This window comes from Salmo salar, chromosome ssa26, assembly GCF_905237065.1.
Source record: "Salmo salar chromosome ssa26, Ssal_v3.1, whole genome shotgun sequence".
In the NCBI taxonomy this organism is placed as follows: Eukaryota; Metazoa; Chordata; class Actinopteri; order Salmoniformes; family Salmonidae; genus Salmo; species Salmo salar.
The window spans coordinates 11993399-12012975 of record NC_059467.1 but is presented as its reverse complement, the minus strand read 5'-3'; the positions used below and the strand labels follow the sequence as shown (position 1 = coordinate 12012975).

Genomic DNA, 19577 nt, shown 5'->3' with positions numbered 1-19577 from the left:
TCACCAGACATCACCAGCAACAAAGTCGCCTATGGGCACAAACCCACTGTCGCTGGACCAGACAGGACTGGCAAAAAGTGCTCTTCACTGACAAGTCGCGGTTTTGTCTCACCAGGGGTCATGGTCGGATTTGCGTTCATCATCAAAGGAATGAGCGTAACACATAGGCCTGTACTCTGGAGCGGGATCGATTTGGAGGTGGAGGGTCCGTCATGGTCTGGGGCGGTGTGTCACAGCATCATCAGACTGAGCTTGTTGTCATTGCAGGCAATCTCAACGCTGTGCGTTACAGGGAAGACAGCCTCCTCCCTCATGTGGTACCCTTCCTGCAGGCTCATCCTGACATGACCCTCCAGCATGACGATGCCACCAGCCATACTGCTTGTTCTGTGCGTGATTTCCTGCAAGATAGGAATGTCAGTCTTCTGCCATGGCCAACGAAGAGTCCGGATCTCAATCCCATTGAGCACGTCTGGGACCTGTTGGATCAGAGGGTGAGGGCTAGAGCCATTCCACTCAGAAATGTCCGGGAACTTGCAGGTGCCTTGTTGGAAGAGTGGGGTAACATCTCACAGCAAGAACTGGCAAATCTGGTGCAGTCCATGAGGAGGAGATGCACTGCAGTACTTAATGTAGCTGGTCACACCAGATACTGACTGTTACTTTTGATTTGGACCCCCCCCCCCCTTGATCAGGGACACAGAATTCAATTTCTGTTAGTCACATGTCTGTGGAACTTGTTCAGTTTATGTGTCAGTTGTTGTTATGTTCATACAAATATTTACACATGTTAAGTTTGCTGAAAATAAACGCAGTTGACAGTGAGAGGATGTTTCTTTTTTTGTTGAGTTTATATATATTTTATATATATATATATATATATATATATATATATATTATTTAAGGTCCAATGATGCAGCCGTTTTTATCTTAATATCTAATCATTTCTGGGTAACAATTAAGTACCTTCCTGTAATTGTTTTCAATTCAAATTATCAAAAAGAAACCAAAATAGCTTCTTAGCAAAGAGCAATTTCCCAGGCAATAATTTTTCTATGACTATTTGGGAGTGGTCTGAGTGGGGAGGGGAAAACTGAAAACTAGCTGTTATAGGCAGAGAGATGTGTAACTCTCTTATTGGTCTATTAACCAATTTTTACTACCTGGTGATGTCAAAGCTTCATCCCCCCAAAACAGGCTGAAATTTCAGGCAGTCTTTTCAAACGACTCTTACATTAAAATGGCATAATCCACATTTTCACAATTCCACAGTATTATTCCAAACTTATAGTGTGGAAATATGTATCTTTTTATAAACAGAAAATCATGTTTTTGACTGCACTGGGCCTTTATAAAAAACTTTTTTTTAAAGAAATTATTAAATAGTTTGACAACCCTATTTGTAAATGTTCAAATGATATCATACTCAACTGTTTATTTTTCAGTGATGAAGACATGGATGTCTCATGGTAGGGTGGGGTATGCAAAATGGGTCAACTTTGAGCAACTCTATCTCCTGACTGTTTTGATATTCAGGTCCAAAATGTCACTTTCTGACCACTTCTACCATGGGCTAACATGCATGGAAGATTTCATTCGTCACTGGACCTCCTGCCTTAAAGTGGCAATCTGCAATTGCTACATCCATTTTTGGACTTTTAAATGAATGACATGTACCCATTGATTCTTAAATAATATACACTATATATACAAAAGTATGTGGACACCCCTTCAAATTAGTGGATTTGGCTATTTAATCTACACCTGTCAGGTGTATAAAATTGAGCACACCGCCATGCAATCTCCATAGACAAACACTGGCAGTAGAAGGCAGTAGAATAGCCTCACTGAAGAGCTCAGTGACTTTCAACGTGGCACCGTCATAGGATGCTACCTTTCCCACAAGTCAGTTAGTCAAATTTATGTCCTGCTACAGCTGCCCCGGTCAACTGTAAGTGCTGTTATTGTGAAGTAGACGTGTCTAGGAGCAACAACGGCTCAGCCGCAAACTGGTAGGCCACACAGAACGAGACCTGAAGCTGAAGCGAGTAGCGTGTAAAAATCGGCTGTCCTCGGTTGCAACACTCACTACCGAGTGTAATGCTCGCCGCCATTGGACTCTGGAGCAGTCGAAACGCATTCTCTGGAGTGAGGAATCACTCTTCACCATCTAGTAGACCGAAGGACGAATCTGGGTTTGGTGGATGCCAGGAGAGTGCTACCTGCACCAATGCATAGTGCCAACTATACAGTTTGGTGGAGGAAGAATAATGGTCTGCAGCTGTTTTTCATGGTTCGGGATGGCCCCTTAGTTCCAGTGAATGGAAATCTTAACTCTACAGCTTACAATAACATTCTAGATGATTCTGTGCTTCCAACTTTGTGGCAACAGTTTGGGGAAGACCCTTTCCTGTTTCAGCATGACAATGCCCCCGTACAGAAATGGTTTGTCGAGATCGGTGTGGAATAACTTGACTGGCCTGCGCAGAGTCCTGACCTCAACCCCATCGAACACCTTTGGGATGAATTGGAATGCCGACTGTGAGCCAGGCCTAATCTCCCAAAGTCAGTGCTCGACCTCACTAATAATGGCTGAATGGAAGCAAGTCCCCACAGCAATATTCCAACATCTGGTGGAAAGCCTTCCCAGAAGAGTGGAGGATGTTATATAAGCAAAGGGGGGACCAACTCCATATTAATGCCCATGATTTTGTAATGAGATTTTTGACGATTGCGTGTCCACATACATTCGGTCATGTAGTGTAACTTGTAAATGCATCATGAGCTTAGTTCAACTGTCTTACCCCATCAGAACCCAAAATATAAGCTTGCTTTACTCCATTGTTTTTTAAACAATGTAATTGTAAACAAACACTGCATTGCCTCAAAACATGGTTGAAACTATACTTTTTATACAATGGATTGTCAGTCTTCGCGTCTATAGCTCTGTCTATGAATTTGAGTGGTTCAATTTCTCCAGTCCCAACCCTCAGCTTTTTACCAAAACAGGGGCAGGGTATCTCATTGTTATTGTTTCTACTGCAGATTGTCTTTTTAAATTCTACCACAGAAGCTACATGTTAGATAAGGAAATCCATCAACATGGGTGGTGCCCATCTCATAGTGGTAACACTAGTTTTGCACTACAGAGGGAAGAAGCAAGCTGACTGTATTGCAAGGTGCTATCAGTGTTATTTTCAGGTTCACATATAGGCTAATTCAATCCTAGGCTCACAGACAGTGTGGGGTTATCCAGACAATATTAAAATGCAGATGCGCAGAGCAAATTCATCTGGAATTGAAATCAATAAGGTAAGGGAAGCTTTTTTTTCATATGGTTGTACTTCTCCCCTCGAAAGTGCTGTAACCCCGAGCTGCTAGTGTAGTGATAAGCAGAGGATGGATTCTCCTCATTGGGAATCAGAATGTCTGCTTATATAATCCCTTCATTTTACATGAAACCCTGACCGCCTCTCAGAGCAGCTAAGAAAAATAATTTCCCCAACTCACTCGTTTACAAGATCAAGCTTTTACCTAAACCTTTAATGGGCCCCGTGAAAGTGGAGATCAAGACACAATTGAAAAAAGAAAGAAAGAAGGACTCTGGACTCACACCCAATTCAAGTGACTCTTAGGCCTTTGCAGTTGTGTAACATTTAGATCTCAAATTGCCAAGCTCTAAAAACCCTGTTTTCTGTTCAAGTAAGTAAAAAGAAGAAATCACTGAGAATTTTCTATCCCATGGCTTAAGAATTCCAATAGGGTTTTCTGGGAAAGATGGAGGCTTAACTTTAATAGGCCAAGGCCTCTCACTTTCAGTCTTGCTTCTTGAACTTAGCAGAGATGGCATGAGTGGGTTGGGGAATTGAGAGGAGAGGGAGAGAGTGTGCAACCTACTTTTCCTTTGTGCTTATCAAGAAATAAACCAAGACAAACAAGCACCTTCCATGGAAAAAAAGGATAGCCATTAAACATTTACGCTTTTCTTGCCCCATAATCCTATGCTCCTCCAAGCGGCCTGCCAATTTATTTTCTTAAATCTCTTTGATAATCTTCAGCCCTTTCATGTCAGCAGCTGCACTTTCTATTTTTTCCATCTGGATGCCCAGAGATTTCTCTCTTGTCCTCTACAATGTCTGATATCTCAAAGAAATTCAATGGGGTCTCCATACAATGTAATGATTCAATTTGTACTTGTTTACTCCCCATCTTGGAGTGACAGAACTTGATCTTTAAAAATGTATATGGCACAATAAATTATGGAGTGGTCATTATTTCAGATCGATGCAGTAATTATTGGGTAATTTAAGTATGAGATGTATTCTAGTGGGGACTTTCAGATTAAAATAACAACCAGGTCAAAGACTAGTCTATGCACTGTCCTGGTGTTTATGGGGAATTCCTTTCCACCTATGGTGATGTATTCATTTTAAGTATAATAAAGATGACGTGCAATTGAATTAACTATTTTCATAAGGAACTGGTACAGTATTTAATAATGACTACCCAACAAAAATATACAAATATTAAACCGAAAACCTTGCTCTTTGTAACCCACAAATCAATGTATGAAAAATGACAGTGTGTGTGTGTGTGTGTGTGTGTGTGTGTGTGTGTGTGCATGCGTGCGTTCTCTACATAATTCTGACATTGTTAAAGCACCTAAAATTTTTCGAAAACATGCTCACCCTGTACATTTAAAAAAATATATATATAATATTACAGATTCATTGCGCTATTCATAAATAATTACTGTCAGCATATGCATCACAACCATTAACATACAAGTATTTGCCACTATTATCATCACCTGTTATCTGTACAATATTAACATGTACAGTACCAGTCAAAAGTTTGGACACACCTACTCATTCCAGAGTTTTTCTTTATTTTTACTATTTTCTACTTCGTAGAATAATAGTGAAGACATCAAAAATATGAAATAACACATATAGAATCATGTAGTTGGTCATGTAGTAACCAAAAGTGTTGTACAAATCAAAATACATTTGAGATTTTTCAAAGTAGCCACCCTTTGCCTTGATGACAGCTTTGCACACTCTTTGCATTCTTTCAACCAGGTTCATGAGGTAGTCACCTGGAATGCATTTCAATTAACAGGTGTACCTTGTTAAAAGTTAATTTGTGGAATTTATTTCCTTCTTAATGCGTTTGAGTTAATCAGTCAAGTCTATATTATGGCAAGAGCAGCTCAAATAAGCAAAGAGAAGCGACAGTCCATCATTACTTTAAGACATGAAGGTCAGTCAATCTGGAAAATTTCAAGAATTTATAAAGTTTCTTCAAGTGCAGCCTCAAAAACCATCAAGCGCTATGATGAAACTGGCTCTCATGAGGACCGCCACAGGAAAGGAAGACCCAGAGTTGCCTCTGCTACTGAGGACAAGTTCATGAGAGTTACCAGCCTCAGAAATTGCAGCCCAAATAAATGCTTCACAGAGTTCAAGTAACAGACACATCTCAACATCAACTGTTCAGAGGAGACTGTGTGAATCAGGCTTTCATGGTCGAATTGCTGCAAAGAAACCACTACTAAAGGACACCAATAAGAAGAAGAGACTTGCTTGGACCAAGAAACACAACCTACTGTATGGACATTAGACCGGTGGAAATCTGTCCTTTGGTCTGATGAGTCCAAATGTGACATTTTTGGTTCCAACCGCCATGTCTTTGTGAGAGGCAGAGTAGGTGAACGGATTATCTCCGCATGTGTGGTTCCCACCTTGAAGCATGGAGGAGGAGGTGTGATGGTGTGGGGGTGCTTAGCTGGTGACACTGTCTGTGATTTATTTAGAATTCAAGGCACACTTAACCAGCAAGGCTACCACAGCATTCTGCAGCAATACACCATCCCATCTGGTTTTCACTTAGTGTGACTATCATTTGTTTTTCAACAGGACAATGACCCAACACACATCCAGGCTGTGTAAGGGCTACAGTGGTTGCTCAGCTACAAGTTTTGAGATTATGCTGCGGGACTTAGAGGTAATTTGTGGTTTAGTACAGTACCCTGCGTCACTGCTACATTGCTCCAGACCAGCGCAAGGGGGAGTTAGAGCACTGATTATGCTTTTGGGTCCCAAGGCGCTAATGTGTCTCTAACTGACAATGAATGGGCAACATAAACCAAATAGAAACTGATAATTGTGCACTACTTCAAAATTGAATTTCAATTAACTGAATGATGAGGATGAAGAAGGTGATTTAATTTAGAACAAGTGTAAGAATTGCTATTCCTCTGTCCTGCACGCGCACACCCTGAAATAGACACTTGTTTTGTTGTTTCTACTCATCAGTATTACTTACTAAAACTGTTGTTACACTAAGGGTTTTATTCTAAGAGAAACAAAAATGTTCAATTATATTCCATGATATTCTTAAGATATATCTGTTGATGGAATATAAGCAAGTGATGTCTACTAAATAATCAAGTTGATGGCGCAGTCATATAGCCTCACCCGACCTCAACCCAATTGAGATGGTTTGGGATGAGTCTGACCACATAGTGAAGGAAAAGCAGTCAACAAGAGCTCAGCATATGTGGGAACTCCTTAAAGACTGTTGGAATAGCATTCCAGGTGAAGCTGGTTGAGGGTATGCCAAGAGGCAAAGGGTGGATACTTTGAAGAATTTCAAATATAAAATATATTTTGATTTGTTTAACACTTTTTTGGTTACTACATGATTCCATATGTGTTATTTAATATTTTTGATGTCTTCACTATTGTTCGACAGTGTAGAAAATAGTAAAATAAAGAAAACCCCTTGAATGAGTAGGTGTCTCCAAACTTCCCCGGAAGCTGATAGTAGTGCATTGTATACATCTTACATCCAGAATGTATCCTAAGTGTTTACAATTGTGTGAGTTGCTGTCTTTTTTTATTGATGTTGACGTTCAGGATAATAATAAGCAATTAGACTACGATGTGGCGCCTGTGCTATTGTGTGTTCGATTTTTATGTATTCATTTATTAATTAATTTATACATAAAAAAGTATCCGTTTTTCATCTCTGCATATTAACCTTTTTTTTTTTCTCGTTGTGGGTGACATAGAAGGCGCCGGGTCTGAAAATGTGCTACATTGTTTCAAGCCTTTATACGACTGAATTAGAGACTACGCATGTATCGAGTGTCGGTGGGAGTGAGAGAGAGAGGAGAAACCTTTGGACATCCGATAAGGGATTGCAAGCGCTGTCGAGGGTGAGGCATAAATGTATGAACAAGTGTAATCAAATCCTTGTTTGTTGCTATCAAAAACGACATTCACTATCGACCGAGCATGAAACCGATACTGAGGCTGTTAATTCGAAGAGACCGAGATTAGCGAGTGACGCGATTTGATATTTCATGACATTCTAGCAGCGGCGTGAGTAGGAAATGCCGCTGCAACCCAGGCCTGTGTGATGAATGAAAACAGCGACTGAATGAAAAACAAGAGACAATTGTGTAGTTTGTTTGCGGATTTTCATGGTTTACCACAAAAATGTGTTCGTGTTTAGTAGTTTTTCTTTTTGCAAAACTGTAATGGCAGCATAGGATGATGGAGACGCGACACACTTTCGATAGACAGTCAGTCACTATTTGATGACATAAGGGGACATGTTGATGTGTAGTCTGTCCCATGAGGTAACGGTTGAAAACCTTGCTCTTTGCTGTTCAAATTAAATCAATAGCACCTATACAATGACACATGGTAAATACGAAAGATGCTTTGCATTATACAACTGGTGTACATTGTGATTCCAATTCCATCACCTATATAGGATGTAATACAATAGGATGTAATACAATAGGACAATAGCCTACTGAAGGAGACACATACCGCCTCAGTCAAGCAGCATCACACTTGGATGTTGTTTTAACTGGTCATTTTCTAATTGTGTGTGAATGGATGGTTCCCTCTTATGCATTTAAATGTACTTTCTACTCTCTCTCTCCCTGTGTGTGTAAATTCTTAAACACTTACTGTGTACCTATGTTTGTCCTCTTGCGTGCCTTTCTTTGTTTGCTGAAATCCATACTTTTAAAATGTTAATCAAATACAACTACAACCTGTTTCCTTGTTGAGATTTAATTGGCAGATGTGCATTCGTGCTGAGTTGCTATCTTAGAGCAACAGCAATGAGGAAACAGTCTGCGATTGTATTTGATTAACGGTTTATTAAAAAGTATGGATTTCAGCAAACAAAGAAAGGCATTCAACAGCAGAGGATATGCATAGGCACACAGTAAGGGTTTAAGAATGAAACATGTTTATGTATCAGCGCATATCGATTAGAGAATCGAAGGAGTCAGAGATTCATTTAAAAAAAATCTAGTCTGCTCTCAACTTCGTGGAGGAGTTGAGGTACTTGGCAGGGTGTGTGTGGTGTTGTGTGCACGTCCCTATCTTGTGTGGAAGACTAATAGCTGCCCCTCCTTTTTCAGTGAGCCACCATGACTGCCCTTAGGCAGAGGAAGGGCAGCAAAGGAAGTAAGGAGTCTGGTCCAGAGGTCCTGAACCAGAGGTTCTACCCTTCAGCAGAGCCCCTAGAGAGGACTTCAGATGGTTGGTGTCATGCTCAGTATTCATATCAACATATTGGACCAATCCCTGTGTGACGGCCGCACCGCGGTCTACACAGTAAAAAATAAAAAATTAAAACCTGCTTTACAGATAGCATATATGCACGTTAACGCTCACTGTACACAATACATAACGGAGTTAAGAACGTGCAATGAGCTCACTCCACAGCTAGCTTGAAATGTTCGCGGATGGAGCCATCCAATTGGTATTTGGGTGGCTCAACCCATTGGAGCGTTGTCAAGAAGGACGGTCACGTATGTTGTCAAGCAGAGGTTCACTGGTTCGAAAGCCCTGTATGGGGCAGTCGGACAGTGGAGGAAGCTAAGCTGTTAGCAGCACACTGACGCCGTTTACAGTGGTGCTGTGACCCGGATTGGCAGTTTGGCTCAGCTCAACAGCAGGGGTAGCTCGCTGTGTAGCGAGTTTAGAAGGGATGAGTGTAGGGATGGGTACTGAAACCCGGTATTAAACGGGGTCCCTTACCGTGTACCTTATGAAAGACCGTAGTATCGATAAGCTCTGACATTATCGGTTATGCTTTCGGTACTGGAGAAATTAAGAAAATACATTTCCTGTTTTACTATTGCTACATAAACGTTCTTTTGCACATTTTATCTCACCAACCGTTTGTAATTTGCAATAAGATTAAGCCATTTGTTTATGAGGCATTTTCGCTATTCCCAATCCAGAAGAGAGATCTCTCTCTCACGCGGCGCCTGTCCCTCTCACACGCTACAGCGCGCGCACACACACATCAGAAAGACTCTGCTCTTAATTAGTGACGATGGCGGAGAGAACTACACTTTCAGAAGTGTGGTTACACTTCACCAGAGTCGATGCTGAAAATGCTCGTTGCCACAAGTGCAACAAGACTTTTGCTTGTAAGGGCGGTGAACACGAGCAATCTGTCCAAACGTCTATCGAAAGTGCATCATGTACAGGCAGAGAAATGCACAGTTTTCGACTGCCTAGCTCGTAGTTCATCGCTCATTGCCGATCGACGTTAGGTATGTATGCTAGCAGTCTAGAGCCCACACACAGAGTTAACTAGATTATGCGAACATGGGTTCATGATCAAAAGGAACCATTAGCCAGCTGATAAATTCAATCACCCATTTAAAGATTTTGCTACTTTTTTTTGTTAAAAGTTGCAGCTTCAATGAACCAACCCACTCCTCCCTCTAATACCGCTGGTCCAAGCCAAAGACAAGCCCAAAGCCCCTACACGCTGGCAGCTAGTGGGAGGATGACTGAGGAGAGGGTGAATGAGTGACACCTAGCTGTGATCAAGTTCATAGTGAAAGGCCTACACCTCTTTTAGGATATAGTAGTATAAAAGGGTTGTATGTTAGTCTCATCACAATAATTCAATAATGATAGTTTTCAAGTGTTGAATTCTTTTTTTTTACTGTAGAGAGATGAGCAAGGCACTCAACCCCAAATATACCACTCCCTCCAGGAGTTACCTTAGTGACACATTCATTCCTATCTGATATGAGCTGAAGGATGTGCCAAAGCTGGCCATCACATCAGACGGGTGGACCAGCCTCTGTCAGGACCACTATCTTACTGTTACAGTGCACTACACAAGCCAGGGCAGTGTAAAACAGAAGGTCCTCCACAACAGGGCAGTGTTCAAATTGCAAACTGGTGAAGTAGTGGCAGAGGAGATCTCAGACATTCTGGAAGAGTTTGTGATAGAGCCTAGCAAGATAGTAGCTTTGACTGTTGGTAATGCTGGCAATATGGATGTTGCCATCAAGAGGCTACACTTCCTAAAAATAGGATGCTTTGTACGCACATTGAATCTGGCAGAGCAGAAAATCTACAAAATGACTTCCGTTGATAAATGAGCAGCGAGAATAAGAGCAGTGGTCGTGTGGTTCAAGAGATCCTCGATGTCCAAAACAGTCTGGAAAGAAAAGCAGCAGCTCCTTGGTAAGAAGCCAGTTCAATCTATTAAAGTATTATTTAGAAATTCCCACATTTAACAATTTAATTCAAAAATCAAGTGTGCGGTAATGAAATGTAGGTTGTTTTTTGTTGTTGTTTCAGGCCTTCCGCAGCACTCACTCATCCTTGATGTCAAGACCAGATGGAACTCGCTCTATCTAATGATAGAGAGATTCATGGAGCATTATCCAGCGATCCAAGCAGCAGCCTTGGACCCAAGACTGCGAAAAGCAATGCCCAAGGACTACCTGGACCGTCTGAAGGAGGAGAACTTCCATAAGGCTGAGGAGTATTCCCAGCTCATGAGAATCCTCTATACATCCACACTGTGTGTGTGTCATGTGAAAAGAGGGCCACCTGTGAACAGATCATACCCATCCTCCAAAAACTGGAACAGCACTTCACTGTGAAGCAGGAAGATACAACGTTGGTGGCAACCATCAAAGAGAAGGTGTGGGAGAACCTCTCCGAGCGCTATCAGGATGAGGACATTCAAGCCTTCCTACATGAGGCCACAGCAAGGGAGGCAGGTGAGTGACTCCACCTGGGACAGGCCGAGGAAGGCAACTGTTGAGGCCAATGTGACCGGAGCAACACCAGGGCTGTCAGAGGAGCCGGAGCAGACAGACACACATCACCAGCAACAGGAGGAGGAGTCTGAAGGAGAGGAAATGGAGGAGACAGTCCCTCCATTGTACAAAACAAGGAGTGCCTTGGAGGAGCTGTTCTCACAGGAGGACAGGGAGTTGAGGTTGACGATCCGACAGGACACCTCGTCCCTCAACCTCAGCGAGCGTGTTGACCTAGAGGTTGAGCTCTACAAAGGCCTGCCTCCCGTCCCCATGGCTGAAGATCCTGTGATGTGGTGGTGGGAGAAGAGGGCTACTCTGTCCCTCCTCACAAATATTGCAACAAGCTACCTCTGTGCTCAAGCCTCCTCCACCCCTAGCGAGAGGGTATTTTCGACTGCATGGAACATAATGAGCCAGTAGAGGTCCCGACTTCTGCCAGAGAAGGCAAATATGGTGATCTTTCTCCAGAAGAACTGCTAAGAACTGTTAGTCCTTTTGCAGCCTACCTGCATGCCCCACCCATGTTGCTCTAATCCACTGTATTTTCTTTTGCAGGAAAATATTGTTTATTTAATTAGTTTTACATTTCCATCATCACAACATTAGTCTATAATAGTGATTTGTTCAAAACATTGCTGTTTCTTTTGCTGTAAATAATTGTTTCTTATTTTACATTTCATATAATAAAGCAAAGCAATGTTAATTCTGCTCTTAATTTGTTTAGTATTTTTTCGTAAGAAATAACAAAAATAACCAATAAGAATACCGTTAAAGTAGCCGGATCGATAAGCGGTATCGGTAAGAGTAGTAATACCGTTAAAATCTTAACGATACATTTAACATTTACATTTAAGTCATTTAGCAGACGCTCTTATCCAGAGCGACTTACAAATTGGTGCATTCACCTTATAATATCCAGTGGAACAACCACTTTACAATAGTGCATCTAAATCTTTTAGGGGGGGGGGTTAGAAGGATTACTTTATCCTATCCTAGGTATTCCTTAAAGAGGTGGGGTTTCAGGTGTCTCCGGAAGGTGGTGATTGACTCCGCTGTCCTGGCGTCGTGAGGGAGCTTGTTCCACCATTGGGGTGCCAGAGCAGCGAACAGTTTTGACTGGGCTGAGCGGGAACTGTGCTTCCTCAGAGGTAGGGAGGCGAGCAGGCCAGAGGTGGATGAACGCAGTGCCCTTGTTTGAGTGTAGGGCCTGATCAGAGCCTGAAGGTACGGAGGTGCCGTTCCCCTCACAGCTCCGTAGGCAAGCATCATGGTCTTGTAGCGGATGCGAGCTTCGACTGGAAGCCAGTGGAGAGAGTGGACGAGCGGGGTGACGTGAGAGAACTTGGGAAGGTTGAACACCAGACGGGCTGCGGCGTTCTGGATGAGTTGGAGGGGTTTAATGGCACAGGCAGGGAGCCCAGCCAACAACGAGTTGCAGTAATCCAGACGGGAGATGACAAGTGCCTGGATTAGGACCTGCGCCGCTTCCTGTGTGAGGCAGGGTCGTACTCTGCGAATGTTGTAGAGCATGAACCTACAGGATCGGGTCACCGCCTTGATGTTAGTGGAGAACGACAGGGTGTTGTCCAGGGTCACGCCGAGGATCTTAGCACTCTGGGAGGAGGACACAAGGGAGTTGTCAACCGTGATGGCGAGATCATGGAACGGGCAGTCCTTCCCCGGGAGGAAGAGCAGCTCCGTCTTGCCGAGGTTCAGCTTGAGGTGGTGATCCGTCATCCACACTGATATGTCTGCCAGACATGCAGAGATGCGATTCGCCACCTGGTTGTCAGAAGGGGGAAAGGAGAAGATTAATTGTGTGTCATCTGCATAGCAATGATATGAGAGACCATGTGAGGATATGACAGAGCCAAGTGACTTGGTGTATAGCGAGAATAGGAGTGGGCCTAGAACAGAGCCCTGGGGGACACCAGTGGTGAGAGCACGTGGTGCGGAGACAGATTCTCGCCACGCCACCTGGTAGGAGCGACCTGTCAGGTAGGACGCAATCCAAGCGTGGGCCGCGCCGGAGATGCCCAGCTCGGAGAGGGTGGAGAGGAGGATCTGATGGTTCACAGTATCAAAGGCAGCAGATAGGTCTAGAAGGATGAGAGCAGAGGAGATACCCATCCCTCGGTGAGTGTAATGGAGTTAAGAATGTACCTTAAGCTCACACTACAGCTAGCTTGAAATGTTGCTGATGGAGCCATCCAATTGGTACCTTTTTAGGGGGCTCAATCCATTTGAATGTTGTCAAGGAGGGTGGTCACGTGTTGCGTAGCAGAGGATCACTGGTTCGAACCGAGTATGGGGCAGTCGGACAGCGGAGGAAGCTAAGCTGTTAGCTGCACAATGACCCCAGTCACATATACACACTAGCGATACACATAATATAGAAATGAGGACGTGACCCTTTGCTTTTGTTTTCTTATATCCCATACGTAACTTTATTGCAGAAATACAATCTTGCTATTTGATATCATCGTTTCTCTATGTTGAATGCATGCTTCATAGTTTACTTGTATATTTAACTTAATCTAACTTTAATTGAACCATTTAACAGCAAAGTTCTATATGATGTCTCGTTTACTGCTGTGTATCTAGTCACCGGCAGCATGGATGCCCGCTGTGTTCTGGTAAAGGAGGTCCGAGCGGAATTCCGATGCTGAAGTATGTTTCTGGAGGGGCATTGGGAAATGCCACCCCTCTATTCACCGCAGAGGAACTCTTTTTCCCTTGACGTGTTAAAATAGCAAAGTACCTTTTAAGTCATTGATTTTTTTGGGGCGTACTGCTAACGCTAAAATAACTATGTATTTAAAATCTGTTCGGTACATTCCCACTTTATATCATGATGTGTATTTAAACGAATGGCGCTGGCCACTCCCCATATATTTTCTCTGTCATACCGCTTCTTTTCAGGTGACGAATGTACGTTCTGTTCCTACACCTTAGATCTGTTATTAGACATTAGGACAGTCTGTTTCTCATTTCAATGAATTAATCAATTGTCTATATTAAAGCACTTTGGTTTATTTTCTCTAGTCATAATTTGTATTTAGCAAATTTGATAAAACCCCTACATTTTTTGCACCCTTACATTTTTTTGCATCCTATCTCCAGTATCTCTTGTTGCCTCCTCGGTCATCCCTAACACCCTGTTAGGCATGGTGTCACATTGGTCAACATAAGAAGCTTATAGTTGCCTCATAATGCATACATACGAGACCCTTGTTTAGCCAAAGATGTATAGGCTATCAATGGAGACATTTAATATTGTTTTGTGTTATGTTATTCTCTCTTCAGGCGTATGGACATGGAAGACAGTGCTATGGGTTGCCATAGGTTGGATTGTGGGGATTAGTCTTGGCATGCTGTGCTGTATCTATGTGGCTACGCTCCATGAAAATGACCTGTGGTTTTCCAACATTAAGGTGAGAATCCCCAAAGATGGCCTCACTGTATGAACATTGTTACTTGACTGTCCTGCACCCCACCCCTCGTCAAGTTCACATGTTGGATTCATATAGTCAAGTTGTTGGCAATAATGAATAGGGTTTAGAAAGGAAGAGATCTTGATTAAGTGTAACTTGTATGACATATCATGAGTTATGATCTATTTCCTGATGTCATAAACACCTCAAGGTGAAACAGACGGATGGGTTCTCCAAGTCTTTCCAATCAGATTGTTTTTCAGACCTTTTTATAACCAACGTCCTGAAATTCAAGCCAGCGGTTGTTACCAAATCCACCCTGAGCCTTCCAGAACAGTATAGAAGAACATGTGATTCTGCCCAAAGATATTATGTCATGTTCAGTCTGACGTGAAGTGCCTTTCCTGTGGTCTGGGACGTCATTAAATGGACCACATTTTGAGCTTCTTGTCAGGCCTCCCTCCTCGATAATTCCCGGGTGTTGATTTTGTCAGGAGCAGTGGTAGTCGACAGGTTTTTTTCCCCCTCACGGTGTTGTGTTTTCTCTTTGAGAGTCCAGGTGTATACCTCCCACACAAATGCACAGCACAACTCAGCCCACTCATCCAAGTTGTGAATAATTTGCTAGTGTGACATGGAAATCAAAGCGCACACCTAATTGAGCTAACCTGCATGGATGCACATATTTGATTTTATTCTGTTTCTTTGTCTTCGTGTTGTTTTTTTCCCCTTTCTCTGTCTCTCTGTGAACGTAGAGAATGTAGACAGATGTTCTCATTTATAATAAATGCGGGTAACTTTACAGAGCTGGCAGCAGCGACTCCCCTGTATTCAAACTCCATGTGTTTATTTAACACAGTGTTCAAGAGGATGACATCACTGCACATTGTGAGCCTAGCAGTTTCCCAGAAATGTGTGTGTGTGTGTGTGTGTGTGTCTGTGTGTGAAGCCTGATGCCTGTTAATGCTATCCCAGCCGTGGCTTTCTAAGAGAGATTAAATCCACACTGTGGAAAAAGCAACAACACTGAACAGCCTAGACGACAGTGGTGTCCTATGACTACCGGTACTACCTTATATGATTCATGCTTCGTTCTGACTTCGGGTAGAGATGACCATGACTGGAATAAGCAGTGCTCTCCTTATGTTTCATCAGCTATCCTCAGGAACAATGTCTCTTGACTGAATCAAGTGGAGACTAAGTGCAGTAAAACATGCTGAATATTAATCAGTGGTGATTGTTTGCTGCAGTTAATCTATTGTGACTTGAGGGCTGCATGGGAGAATGCCGGTCATGTCTGCTTTGTTTGGGAGTCTGCTTGTTTTGAATGAGACCGAATTTAATGATTCCATATTGTTTTTAAGCACCGTCCGCATGTTGGGTCAGTTTTGGCTCAGCGTTGACTGAATGGTACGGTAGCGTTTCTGAAAGGCAGGCATGTCTCTTAGTTATTTCCTATGGGACATCGCTGTTCACAGAGAAGCAGCTGCGTCCGGGCCTACTAAATTCATCACGTGTTAAGTCATGTCCATGACAGTTATAGCACCTACCAAAGCTTATTTCTGACCACTTCTCACTCCACTTTTAGAAATATTTCAGCGGTCTGACAAACGGTCTCAACATTTTCCAAACGATGTTCCAGGCTTTTTGTCTATGGCTTTTTCCTTTCTCTTTCTTTTTTTACTAGATGTGCCGAGAGGTCACCAGTTGTGTTTTGTGAGTTGATTCGCCTTCCCTATCCGGTGATTTCAGTTGTCTTCCAGAACACAGACCGAGCTGGTCCCTGTTTGCATCAGATTATTTTGCTTTTAAAGCCTTTTTAATGGCCTTGTAAAACTAATGTGATTGCTTTCTTTCCTTTTTTTCATCAACTGGTTATTAGACAGAGATTGGGCCGTTAAAAAGAGCGACTGGGAAAACAGAAACCGAGTGAGTGGCCAGTTTTTTTTCTTTTCAGACTGTTTGCTGGACCATGAGAGGAGTGAGCTTGGAAGTAAGCCTTGGTCACATGGAGAGGTTCTAATCATGACTCCACCTGGGTACTTACTCATCAGTGGGTGACTGCTGGATGTTAGAGGCAAGACGTGCATGAGCAACCCTGCATCCAGACATGGAAATACGCAAGAGAGGACTGAGCAAGCTGGAGAGTTACTGGGACATCTCTCAATATGATATGTCTGCTGAAAGTTGTGTTGAAGCAAGAGGGGGTTTAAGGGTCAGTGAAAGGGAAGACTCTGGGAGAGATTCCCAGGATTGGTACCGTCTGAGCATTCCACCTCTGTGGCCTTGGCAGACTGTTGTCATAGCAGCAGGGTTGGTATTGGCTGTGCTAACTGGGCTGGCTCATGCCTGGTGTGTTTACTCCATACATGAGAACCTTCTGTGGTTCTCTCACCTCAAGGTAAGCTGTGCTCTGCTAATGTCATCAACCAAATCAAATGTATTGGTCACATACATGTGTTTAGCAGATGTTATTGCGGGTGTAGTGAAATGCTTGTGCTTCTAGCTCCGACCGTGCAGTAATATCTAACAAGTAATATCTAACCGTTTCACAACATATTCCAAAAAACACAGAAATCTAAGTAAGGAATGGATTAAGAATATGCACATTTATGTCAGAGCAGCACTGGACTAAGATACAGTGGCATAGTATAGAATACAGTATATACATATGAGATGGGTGATGCAATATTTAAACACAATTAAAGTGACTAAGATACTGTAGAATAGTATAGAATACAGTTTACACATATGAGATGAGCAATGCAAGATACGGAAACATTATTAAAATGGCTAGCATTTAATTTCCTTAAAGTGGCCAGTGATTCCTAATCTATGTCTATAGGTAGCAGCCTCTGATGTGCTGGATATGGCTGTTTAACAGTCAGTGGTGTAGTATAGAATACAATACAGTTGAAGTCGGAAGTGACGTTTCGGTAGCCTTCCACAAGCATCCCACAATAAGTTGGGTGAATTTTGGCCCATTCCTCCTGACAGAGCTGGTATAACTTAGTCAGGTTTGTAGGCCTCCTTGCTCACACCCGCTTTTTCAGTTCTGCCCACAAATTTTCTATGGGATTGAGGACAGGGCTTTGTGATGGCCACTCCAATACCTTGACTTTGTTGTCCTTAAGCCATTTTGCCACAACTTTGGAAGTATGCTTGGGGTCAACGTCCATTTGGAAGACCCATTTGCGACCAAGCTTTAACTTCCTGACTGATGTCTTGAGATGCTGCTTCAATATATCCACATAATTTTGCTTCCTCATGATGCCATCTATTTTGTGAAGTGCACCAGTCCCTCCTGCAGTAAGCACCCCCACAACATGATGCTGCCACTCCCATGCTTCACGGTTGGGATGGTGTTCTTCAGCTTGCAAGCGTCCCCCATTTTCCTCCAAACATAACAATGGTCATTATGGCCAAACAGTTCTATTTTTGTTTCATCAGACCAGAGGACATTTCTCCAAAAAGCACTATCTTTGTTCCCATGTGCAGTTGCAAAACGTAGTCTGGCTTTTTTATGGCGGTTTTGGAGCAGTGGCTTCTTCCTTGCTGAGTGGCCTTTCAGGTTATGTTGATATAGGACTCATTTTACTGTAGATATAGATACTTTTGTACCTGTTTCCTCCAGCATCTTCACAAGGTCCTTTGCTGTTGTTCTGGGATTGATTTGCACTTTTTGCACCAAAGTACGTTCATCTCTAGGAGACAGAACGCGTCTCCTTACTGAGCGGTATGACAGCTGCGTGGTCCCATGGTGTTTATACTTGCTTACTATTGTTTGTACAGATAAATGTGGTACCTTCAGGTATTTGGAAATTGCTCCCAAGGATGAACCAGACTTGTGGAGGTCTACAATTTTTTTTGGGCTGATTTCTTTAGATTTTCCCATGATGTCAAGCATCGAGGCACTGAGTTTGAAGGTAGCCCTTGAAATACATCCACAGGTACACCTCCAATTGACTCAAATGGTGTCAATTAGCCTATCAGAAGCTTCTAAAGCCATGACATAATTTTCTGGAATTTTCCAAGCTGTTTAAAGGCACAGTCAACTTTGTGTATGTAAACTTCTGACCCACTGGAATTGTGATACAGTGAATTATAAGTGAAATAATCTGTCTGTAAACAAGTGTTGGAAAAATGACTTGTGTCATGCACAAAGTTGATGTCCTAACCTACTTGCCAAAACAATAGTTTGTTAACAAGAAATTTGTGGAGTGGTTGAAAAACAAGTTTTAATGACTCCAACCTAAGTGTATGTAAACTTCCGACTTCAACTGTACATATGAGATGGGTGATGCAATATGTAAACACAGTTTAAAAGTGGCTAAGATACCGTAGAATAGTTTGGAGCAGGGATGCACGATATATCGGTGAACAATCAGAATCGGCCGATATTAGCTAAAAATGCCAACATCGGCACCGGCCCGATGTCTAGTTTTTAACAATGTCTAGTTTAATTTTGCGCTACACGTTCAACACAGCATTCCTGACCTAGCCCACAATGTCTGCCTTGTGGATCGAGCAGTCAACAAGTCGAGCAGTCATTTGAAAGAGTAAGAACATTTCAGCGAGACAACTCAAAGGAGAATTCATTGCCCTTGACAATCGACGGTTCTCTGTCGTGGGTGATGGTGGTTGCGCACCGGTACACACTACCAAGTGCGTTATTTTTCAGATGTTGCCCTACCGGAGTTGCACAGTAATAGCGTCACTGCTATTAGCTTCATGACTGACATTTGGACCAGCGATATCAACCCCATGAGCATGCTGAGTCTGACAGCACAATGGATCGTCGAGGACTTCGTACTGAGGAAAGTCGTATTGCATGCTCATGAATGTGCTAGTTGTCATACAGCTGCTGCCATTTCAATGGCATTTGAGAACATGTTTTAAAACTTGGAAACATGAACCCATTAGCTAGCTCCATTCGAACAACTGACTTGAGAAATAAGCTCATCAACTGCGCCTGCAGCAGACGTGATACCCTCTGTCATGGCATTGAAACTCCTGCTCAACAAAACTGT

The 19577-nt window shown here is 42.7% G+C and overlaps 1 protein-coding gene across 6 annotated transcripts in view; it reads left to right on the top strand.

Moving 5' to 3' along the window:
• The first annotated feature begins 6797 nt into the window (after positions 1–6797).
• Positions 6798–19577, top strand: part of LOC106587312 (dpy-19 like C-mannosyltransferase 3) — a 41063-nt gene continuing 28283 nt past the window's right edge. Inside the window, exons 1-4 of one of the 6 annotated variants that reach the window (XM_014175576.2) lie at positions 6798–6882; positions 7076–7222; positions 8450–8570; positions 14420–14547. In XM_014175576.2, coding sequence (XP_014031051.2) covers positions 8459–8570; positions 14420–14547 — 240 coding nt within the window. In that variant the 5' untranslated portion in view covers positions 6798–6882; positions 7076–7222; positions 8450–8458. Of the gene's footprint in view, positions 6883–7075; positions 7236–7277; positions 7649–8449; positions 8571–14419; positions 14548–16273; positions 16949–19577 lie in introns of those variants that run through there. The other 5 variants (XM_014175577.2, XM_045708229.1, XM_014175578.2 and 2 more) reach the window with 5 other exon arrangements.